Consider the following 10,895-nt stretch of genomic DNA (forward strand, 5'->3'; position numbering starts at 1 on the left):
GATGCTATTAAATTTGCAAGGTTATAGGACTGATCTCGATTGTGACTATAGGAATTACACACTTGATTTCTTTCATGGGTATGTACCGTTCCAAGTCGTTTGACAAGTGATGATCATCATATCCTACCACTGCCATGCATACAACAAACTTTAATTTCTTTAGGTGAAAGGCATTGTGTAACAACATGGGAGCTCTTGCATACCCACCACTATCATTCTCCAGGACATCATCTGTGTTACTCTCCCTCTTTCTCTTCCTACTGGTTGTTTCCTTCTGAAAAACATATTGCAAGTACTCTGACTCATCATGTTGCTTTGTTGACACTATTTTCCACATCTGCTCTGCTCATTAAAAACACATTCGAGAAGAATATTGCTGCAGGTTTCCTTGTTTGTCATGGTAAGGCACCCGTGGTTCAATTTCAAACCCTATTCCTCCTATTCAATATACACACACAAATCCATCAGTCAATTTTCTTAGGAGAGCATACATGATAAAAATCAAAGAGGAAGTTGCAGACAAGAAATAAATTCACTTACTTCTATAGAAGTGCAGACATAGTTGCAGTGGGGTATGGAGGGAGGGAGGGAGAGAAGAAGAGAAAGAGGGATGGGGTATGGAGGAAGCGAGAAGAGGAGAGAGCGAGAGAGAGAGGGATGGGGTATGGAGGAAGGGAGAAGGGGAGAGAGGGAGGGAGAGAGAGGGGGATGGGGTATGGAGGAAGGGAGAAGGGGAGAAGGGGAGAGAGAGAGAGAGAGAGGAGAGAGAGAGAGAGAGAGAGAGAGAGAGAGAGAGAGAGAGAGAGAGAGAGAGAGGCACCTTGTATGCATTTGAGAGGGGGAGACAATACACTTATATGTGTATATATACTTAATATATTATATATTATTATATACATACATATATATATATGTATGTATATACAATATCATATTATACACATATTATATGTATATACACATATTATATATACAATATCATATTATACAATAGCGTGTACACGTTGTTTATAATAAAAAGAGCGTGTACTCGCTTCTTACACCATAAGTACCTCGTACCCGCTTTTTATACCATAAGTACCTCGTACGCACTTTTGACTGTTTAGGCTTGGAAATAGGCCTAGATGACAAAGCTACGGTTTGGAAGTTTGATTTCCCTCCATTTCTCTCATTTTTGATGTGTTTTATTTTATCAACTTGGTTTATCGACTTTGTCATCATCAGGTTTACACTTCATCAAGTGGGTATTTCTAAATTTGCCACCATATTTTCACCCATCTTCTGAGCTTTCTAACCATATAATTTTTTTTTCAATTTGAACAACAATAACATATTATTATTGAATTTCTTTTACCAATGTCTCCATAGTTCTCACAGACATAGGTGCACCATTTTTTTAATAACTTTTGATATACTTATCCAAATTCAAAAAACTTTATCTATTATTGTAGTGCACTTGATTTTGTACAATTTAAAAAAAAATTGTATTTTCGATTTGTTTAATGCAACTTATGCTTCGCGCACGAACAAGTACCTAATTTTTAGGATGTGCTCGATTGGAAAAATCATTAAAAAAAAATACTCAACAAAAAATTTCAAAAAAATACATATCTTCTAGTTCTCACTCTTAACTTTCTTTCTACCAAAGTATTTGTTAAAATACTAAATCTAACTATGACTTTTTTGATGCACACGTCAGACACTATGTTATGTTTTTCAGAAAAAATTAGTGTCTGTTTTTCGTGCGCGAAGGATTTGACCCCCTTAATCTTATCCAATTTTGAAAAAGTTTAGTATTTTGGAAACTATATTTAGAATACTACAATATTTGTTTTTTGATTATCTTCATATCTTGAGTGGATGACTTTCAAATTTTGCCTCCAAGTTCAGGTTCTCCTGATTTTAGAAAAAAAAGTGTCCACTTATACCCCCCTTTTTTACCACCATCTTTGTGCACTTACCCTTAGCTCTAGAAAGTTTCTCACATTCTTCAGTCTTCTTCCTTATAATTTCTTCATCAATACTTTGACTTTCTTTCTCCTGAAGTTGATCAACAAGCTCCTTTCTCTTTTCCTTGAACTTACTCAGTTGCCCCTTTAATGTTTGAATGAAATTTTCAGCATCTTTGAGATTTGTTTTCAATTCCCAAACTTTGGCTTTGGATCAAGATCATCAAGTGCAACAAGTAGTTATTGTCCAAGACCAAGTTGAAATCCATTCAGACACCTTCCCAAATCTTCCTCAAGTTGTTAGGCTCCTTCCGAGGTCCTAGGCTCTGATGCCAATTGTTGGAAACAATGAACACTGAGAGGGGGGCGTGAATCAATGTTATGCAATACTAAACATTCATTAACTGATTCTTAATCCACTTGAAGCAACTGAATGGAAGATAGATGCAAAACATAAAGCAAACAATCACCAACACCATAAGACCAAGATTTTTACATGGAAACCTAGTTAAGGGAAAAACCACGGTGGGATTCTAACCCATGATATTAATATACTCAGCTAAAGGTATAAAAATATTACATAAGGGGAATGCACATGCATTCAGGCACACTACCTAGAGCTCATTGCTCTGTTTACAAATAAGGGCTACAACCCCGGAAGGCTCATTGCCTTACAAAAATGTTTCTAAGAGATTATAATGAGGTTTGAACTATGAATTCGTATCAACAAATTCCTGTATATAGTTTCGGTTAAGCACAAAATATTGTATCTCACTCAACTCTACAATACTGCTCTGTTATGATATATCGCTTCAATTTGAAGCACAATTCTAGCACTTGTGCACGTGAAACTACACACAATCAGTCATATCCATCTCTCATATCATCATCATCACTTAGAATGATCAAATATACCTTTCTTATATATTTACATCACAATATAAGAACCCTTTCATGTCGACTTCAAGAATAATACATAAAAAGATGAAACGTGTAAATAAGTCAGCTCAAATCCATCTCCAATGCATATGTGGACCAAAACAAAATATCCACACACTTCCCACATGATAGCTCATCAACCTCGAACACATAAACACACTAAAATCAATCTGCAAAATCCGCAAAATGAATTACCACACGTTACAGTTGATATGCACTATTCTTATCAATAAGCAATCTACTAGATCTTCCAACTTACATCAAACTCATCATCAGAGGCCACAATCCTGAGATAAGGTAAATTACATGTTCTCAAACCTTCCCTGAAATCCGCAAATAAAAATACTTAGACCAAAATAATTTTCCAACCAAAACATTAAACATTTTGTCGGATGTTCGGTTTTCTTATCGGACCTCACCAGACTCAATCAATCTTCAATCAATCTTCTGGAATAATCACATCATGAACAGCGAATGCCGAATCTGATATGAGTTGCCATCAATCACAACAGCCCATCATACATGAAGTATCTCTTGCCAACACCTAATGGGTGATAAAATAGAATTTGAGGGATTCTAAAAGGATGACACTACTAAAATAAGTCTAATTGAGCCACTAGGGATAAATAAACAGGTTAATGAAGCTCCAAATAAAAAATACCCATGGTAAAGGAGTTAGCAAGATAGTAATAAAAATTCAAAAGATATTGAGATGACTTATGAGATGCATGTGGAGGAAGAAAGAGGGTTAAAAAAACCCAAAAAACTACAAGAAAGATAACAATACACAGGGCGTTGTCCTAACAATCCAACAACCTTCGTAACAATACATGGGGAATTGCCTTAACAATCCAACAATACCTAGAGGTAAGCAACTTCAAATGCAATTTTACTATGCACTTGAATATACATAAGAAGATTATAATAGATCATGGCTTTAGAACAAAATGAGAAATTATGATCAACATAAGATCTAGAAAAATAGTAGCATATCTATATTTCCAAATGCTAAAAAGAATCTTCACCCTAAAAGAATGGCAAAGATGACTATATTTGGAAGGAATTCTATGCAAATCCCTTAACAACAACATATGCCAAGAAAAAGGTTCAAATTGAAAAGGTTTGAAGAAATTATAGATCCAACTCCAAGGAGCTTGTGCTATGGGACAAAACTAGATGTGTGGTAGACCCCTAAATGGGAAAAAAATGGCATCAAGGATTTGAAATCTCTAAATGGGTTAACTTGGAACCAATGGGGAGGCCTCAAAGAAGAATAAAATAGGCAAAATGAGTGAGCTTTGGTTTAAAAGTGGCTAACCAAATAGTGTGAGATTTGTGTTTCTAAATTGATAATAGAGATTGCAAAATCTAACTTTGATTTAATATAAGCACCATAGGTAAATGAAGCAAAAGCTAAGAGTTATATTTTTTAGGCTTGTAATTTAAAAATGGTGCCTCTAGGTACCATTTCCAATCATTCCACCAAGGTTTGCAAGATTGAACTCTAATTTTGTGAGCCATGCCTACAAGAATAGCATCAATAAAGATTTCAAAACTTTCACAATCTTGATTGGATAGATGAAACTTCACTTTGATTTTAGGCTAGTTAAATTTAATTTTTAGTAACTTAAAAAAAGTGGTTTCAGAGTGTCTTAACTCTCTTTTTGAAAAATTGCAAAGCATGGACCTATGTGGTCTTGGGTAGAAGATGATTATGACACTAAAAAGGAGGAGATTGTCAAAAAGATTGTTAATTGGTAGAGAGGCCTTTATGAAAGCCAATGCTATTCCAAAGAAGTGAAGGTTTGATGACCTCCCAAACTCTCTGAATACTTTTCATCTCTTAAGTACCTTGGATTTGAATGTGCTCTTTCATATTGAGAAGGATGTGAAATATAATCCCCTTCCACACTTGTCTCCTTAAAGGGATACAAGAAGAAATGTAGTGATGAACCAAAAAATCCAAGCCCCATTACCTTCCAGAGCTTGCATGACCTATTTTGCACACAAAGCTAAGTTTGGTGTTGAGTGGAAATTAAGACCAAACTTCTAGAATCATGTGGGAGGCAACTATACTCCCATGCCACAAAATGAAAACTTCTATGATTCTTGATGAGGGCCCAAAGAGAGTCTCTAATAATCTTTTTAGCTTCAAATAAGAGGCAAGATAAGTGACCCAACAAGAAGAATAATATACATGAGCAACTGCAAGAATATTCGAACAAATTTAGAGCTTCTTTAGGAGGTATGGTTATCCAATACACCAATTTCTTCTCAATTATAACTAAAATAACTTGTCAAGGAGTCGGTGGAGAAACTTGAGAGGTAAAAGGATTGCCGATAACCTTGAATATTTCTCTGTGACCAATCTATTTCTACCCATAAGAGCTGAGCCAAAGAGGCTTAGAAATGATTGACTATCTATAAAATTGAGTTTCTTCTATTGAATACCAAAACTTAAGACCTTGTAAGAAAAAAAATCTAAATTGTAAAGAACTTGACAAACATTGTTTCTCTTCCAACATAATGAAAAGAATATGTAGTATAATTACCATCAACTAATTGAACTACAAAATTAGATGATGAAATTGCTGCCACCAAATTATGAGAGTGAAATATTCTATAACAATCTACTATTATATATGAACGTAATGAGAAATTTTATAAAGGAGAAAGAAAAAAAATTCTAAAATTGATCCACCATGCCAGATGTCAACCCGCCTATATATAGATCTGTATACCCTTATGAAATTTGAACTTATCACCTCTTTCAAAGAGGTATGCTCTACTATCGAAAGGACCAATAACAAGCAATGTGGAATTATAAACTGAGCCCGAATGAACCAGGGGCCTAATGTATTCTGCCATTAATCTTGCTTTGATAACTGAACTGGTTAAAAAAGGCGAAACAACAACGATCCATGGGGAAAACAAATACAGTTTTGTTAGCTAACAGATGTCCAATTGGCCGTCGAATCTGCTAAGAAACATTCCCAAAACCAATAACAAATAACAAATTAATGCTGCTACAAATATAATATAAGAAATCATGAAAAAACAACAATGTAGCTGCTACAGCTACCAAAATTCAATGTTTCTCCTGATTGAGAAATGGTGTGAATCCTTCGACTTAGAAATCTGATCCGGAGCTCCGCTTCTGCTGATAAAAATCTCATTTTTTTCTGACTTGGCTTCACCTCTTCTTGAAGCTTCGAGCCTCCTTCAGTCCTGGTAGAAAAGTCTGGCTTTTCAAATCCTCATATCGTGAAGAAAAATTCCTCGAATCTTCCTCGCTCATGTTGTCTCTAGTTTCGGTGGGTTCGTAACAGTAATGCTGCACAGAGGATGTGAGTGCATTGTCCAAAGAATCCCTCCTGCTGTATGGATAGGATGCAGTACCCTGCGAGACAAAGCTATCAATTTCGAAAAGATCCGAGCTTGAATCGCTGCGCTTGTCATCATCACCATCCTCATTATTATTCCTTCCAAACTTGGGCAAATCAGGGTTGGAATCGAAATTAAAACTCTTCCTGGCTCTTTCTACAGAAAATAGCCACAAACGCCTGTGTAGATCTGAGGGTTGAATCAGTTGAGGCAGGGTCATGCCTGAGGTGGAGATATGAGTCTCTTCACAATTGGGTGTGCCAGGGAATGGGGATCCGAACACTTCCAACGGCGATCCCAGACTTTCCTGGGATCCAACAGAGAGAATTGGGAAAGAAAATCCTTCATGCTCGGAAGAACTGCGGGCGCCTCTTCTGTGATCAGGCCTTTCTCCCAGATGTTGTTGCTCACAATCTCTGTCATACAAAGCACTGTTTCTTTGCAGATTATCAACCGCTGGAGGATTCATAAAAGTCCTTACAGTTGATCCTCCATTCATGTCTCTGCTCTGTGATGTATTGTCTACAAAGGTGGCCTCCGTTCTCTGCTTTCCAAAGGATCTGCCAAAAACCCTTTTCCCCAGGCCTAGATAATTGTGCCTTCTGGAGCTCACTGGACTATCCATTAACTCTGTAGAAACCATGTAATGTGATACTGATGGCGTCCGCCCGAATTCCGTTACTGTGTCTTCCAACTCAACAGATTTCTTTCTCCAGCAAGGCCACATACAACCAATAGACCACTTCTCTGATGTTCTTTTCCTGTCACTAGGAGGCTTTTTAATGGCATAATTTCCAGCTACCCTAGAGAGAAGTCCAGACTGGCTGTTCCAGCTAGCCTCTGAAGGCGTTGATGGAGTAGATCCCCCTGACCTAAAACTGGGATTCACTACGACTTTGGAGGATGCAGGGGAAGATGTTGCAGTACAAGGATCATACAAACCATTATTAGACAACAATAACTTGTTCTTACTTTCCTGTGTTTTAGCTTTGGAATTGGAATTCTCTCTTACCTTGCAGCCTTCCTTAACTAATCCATGATTTGTATCTGTTTTCTTCTCTTCCTGAGAACCAAAATACTTTTTTGCTTCAAAAATACTGATCTCTGTGTCCTTTATCACCTTCTTACTGTAGCAATGTGGCTTCTCTGGGCCATTTTCCAAGGCAGGCCCACGGTTACCCACTCCTCCATTGCATGCAATAGCCACTTCTTTGATCTGATTATGGGCAGAGTTTCCCTCCAATGGTGTATCAGATATTTGCTCATCATTACTTCTGGAAAGATATGTAGAAAACCAGAAATTTCTCACTGGAGCCCTATGATTCCCATTGCAAACAACAGTCTTATGATTATGTCTACTTTCCTCGTTGAATTTCACCTGATCATCCCCAATTCCATTGGACTTTGGAACAATCCTTGCACTTGTCTCGCCTTCTTTCACCTTACTCATCTCCATCAACTCAGATAAGCCTCAGAAATTAGGTCTTGGAATTAATTCTAAGACAATAAATCCTCATATCTTGCAAGAATCACCCAGTAAGGAACCCTATTGCTTGCTCCATTCAGTGAAAGGCACCAAGCAGACTACAGATTCCCTACCCACTTTGCTTTTCAACTGCACCAGGCCTAAAAGGGCACTGCCATGCCTCCAGGGCACAGTTCTTCTAATTCAATGGGACCTATACAGAATAATCTCTCAAACTGTATAGCCAACATGACCAAAAAATCATCTCTCAAGGCACTATTCAACTAATGCTTCAAATCAGCGGATTCTTTTCTCAAAGCCAAAATGATACCATCTCACAGAAAAGCAAAACTGAAGACCAGAGGAATTCCAACTGGCAAACACCATATTGATTATGATTAAACAGCACAGAGATACAAAGTGTCGGGCCACAATTTTGTAGACATGTGGTTACACAGGAATGTGCACAAACATCCAATTCTTGGATAAGGCAGACATAACCCTAACCACCAATGCTTGGATAAGGAAGACAAAGCTAGGTATAACCAGAGCTTTTGCTTTCACATTCTTCCATCAACATTTTTGTCACTGTATACATCATTTTATATGGTTTATTCTTTCTGCCACAGTATTTCCATTCTCATAGACAGCTGTATGATCCATTTCTCACCCAACAAATCTGCAACGCAGTCAAATCATATGGAATGATTTCCAAGGGCTCCAGAGAATCTATTGCTGGTGCCCATTCCAGACCACATAAAAGATGATTATAAAAAATGAAAAATCCATGTTTTTGGCGGTTCTCTGCATTTGAATATCTAAGGGGGGACGCATTGTGGAATTTACGGAGCTTGGGGAAACCAGACCACAAAATTCATAGAGACAGGGCGATTAGGCTCTATGCAAAGTCATCTATTCACGTCATCTTGTTCTGCTCTGTCCCCTCGTCTCCCATCACTGACAAGAAAAATTCAATACAGCCAATTGCACCACGGTTGTAATTTGTCTTCTCAACTTTGTAATTTAAGCGTACTTCTTCCTGGAGGTAAACTCTCTAATTTTTTAACTTTGTACTTGAATGCTATAAAGTTGGCTGCAGCAAATTTCCAGAGATGTAAGGTGCAGATTCATTCCACAGCTCCGCGTGCATGTACATGTCTCCTACAATAGTGTTTACAGAAAATTTGCGCCACTTTTGGCAAATGTAAACACCTATTACTAATATTGACTGGGTAGTTAGGATTCGAATTTTCCTCCATTACTGTTCAATGGTGTTCTTTGTCATCACACTTTTCGGTAATCTCACAGCCTCGCTTTGAGTCATATGATGGTATTTAAGCTTTCTTGTTTGGTTACGATATTATATTATTTGTCATTAAAGATTATAATTTAGGATCATTTAGATCTTTTGTGTGTATGTTGGTTATTTATTATCAATTTTTTTCATTTTTTTGGATAAGGGTTTGTGGGTCTTATTTCTTTAAAGTTATTTTATTATTTAAATATTTTTAATTTATTTGTGGTAGATTAATTGGGATTCAGATATGAGATTGCTTAAATATATATTGGATAATGGTTGAGAGTTGTGATAATTTATTTTGTAATATTATTAATAAGTAGGTAATGTTATTTTTATCATGTGAGATTTTTAGCTTTATAAATTATAGACATTATTTTAGTTAAAATAATTTAAATGTTATATTTTACTATTTTTTAAGACTTGGATGAATTAGGGTTAGGGTTAGGGTTCGAGGTAGGGTTAGAGTTAGGGTTATGGTATGGGTTTGGTTGTAGTTAGAAATATAATAAGGTTTAGCACTAGGGTTAGAGTTATGGTTAGAGATAGAATTATAATTATGGTTGTAGTTAAGGTTACATTTAGGGTTAGGGTTGGCTTTAGTATTAGGATTAGAGTTATGGCTGGACATGGAATAACAATAAGGGTTATAGTTATGGTTACAGTTAGAGATGGAATTATGATTAAGACATTAGATGATACAGGGTTAGGGTTACATTTAGAGTTAAAGATATAATGAAATTTTAGCATTAGGATTAGGGTTAGGGTTAGAATTAGAGTTATCATTTTGCATAGGGTTAGAGTTGTGGTTATAATTTTTTATTAGGATAAACAAGTTTTGAGGGGACCAGAAACCCCAAACAACAGGTCTTGAAGGACCCTGAAACCCTTAGATTTTTCATGGATCCGAAACCAACAAAGAGATGTTGCAGATAGATACAACAAGGCTAAACAACAACAAAGCCACAAACATCCAAGAAGGATTAAACATTACTTATCTTGTGGCACAAGAGGCTACAAGACACAAAGAAGCCAAAACAAAACAACCCCTAGCCAAACACAAAAGAACAACAATGCAAACCACGTTGGCCACAATAGAAGATCTAAACCACCTTATAGATCTGAGAAACATAAAATGAGGGTTTAACTGGCACCCCAACCAAACATCAAGGTTTTCCTAGGCTCCCTTAACCTGTAACAGAGTCTCCAGCTCACCAACAGCAAAATCTGAGCCTAACCAAAAACACAAATTGGCTAAACTGGGCCCTTGAAAACTGCCAACATCCAGCCTGTCCATGATAAAAGCAAAATACCAAAGGTTTTTCTAGGCTCCCTCAACCTTAAGAATGGGTTTTAAGAGGCTCCCTCAACCTGATAGGCTACTACTAGCATCCAGCCAACCCCTAAATGAAAGAAAAATAATAGGGTTTTTCCAAGCTTCCTCAACCATAAAAAAGGGTTTTGCATGGCTCCTACAACCAAACAAGAGCCAAATCACAATAAAACAACCTGAAAATACAATCTGGGAAACAAGGTTTTGAAAAGGTACCTGAAACCTTTTAAAGGAAATACCAAGAGGGTTTCTATAGGCTCCCTCAACCTGCAAAGCAACTTGGGAAGTTGGGTTAAGAAACGAAACCCAGACCCAGCTGTGACGGTCACCATGGAAGGATTGACAAGTGACCACAACTAGCAACACGAGCATCATTAGCATCTGAAAATTTCTCTCACCCCTTCTCTCCACCGCATGGGGGTTTTGAAAGGCTCCCCTAACCTTCAAGTTGGGTTTTATAATGGCACCCAAAACCACCAGAAAGAAGCCAGCCACCTCAAAGCATCTGAAAATCACACCACTAACAAC

The 10,895-nt window shown here is 37.1% G+C and overlaps 1 protein-coding gene across 1 annotated transcript; it reads right to left on the bottom strand.

The window, feature by feature from the left end:
* Positions 1-5,631: 5,631 nt before the first annotated feature.
* Positions 5,632-8,676, bottom strand: LOC131028450 (uncharacterized). The gene has a single exon (XM_057958705.2). It carries the CDS (start codon positions 7,726-7,728, stop codon positions 6,082-6,084), a length of 1,647 nt encoding a protein of 548 aa, XP_057814688.2. The 5' UTR covers positions 7,729-8,676; the 3' UTR covers positions 5,632-6,081.
* Positions 8,677-10,895: the final 2,219 nt, after the last annotated feature.

The sequence above is a fragment of the Cryptomeria japonica genome, chromosome 10, assembly GCF_030272615.1.
Source record: "Cryptomeria japonica chromosome 10, Sugi_1.0, whole genome shotgun sequence".
In the NCBI taxonomy this organism is placed as follows: Eukaryota; Viridiplantae; Streptophyta; class Pinopsida; order Cupressales; family Cupressaceae; genus Cryptomeria; species Cryptomeria japonica.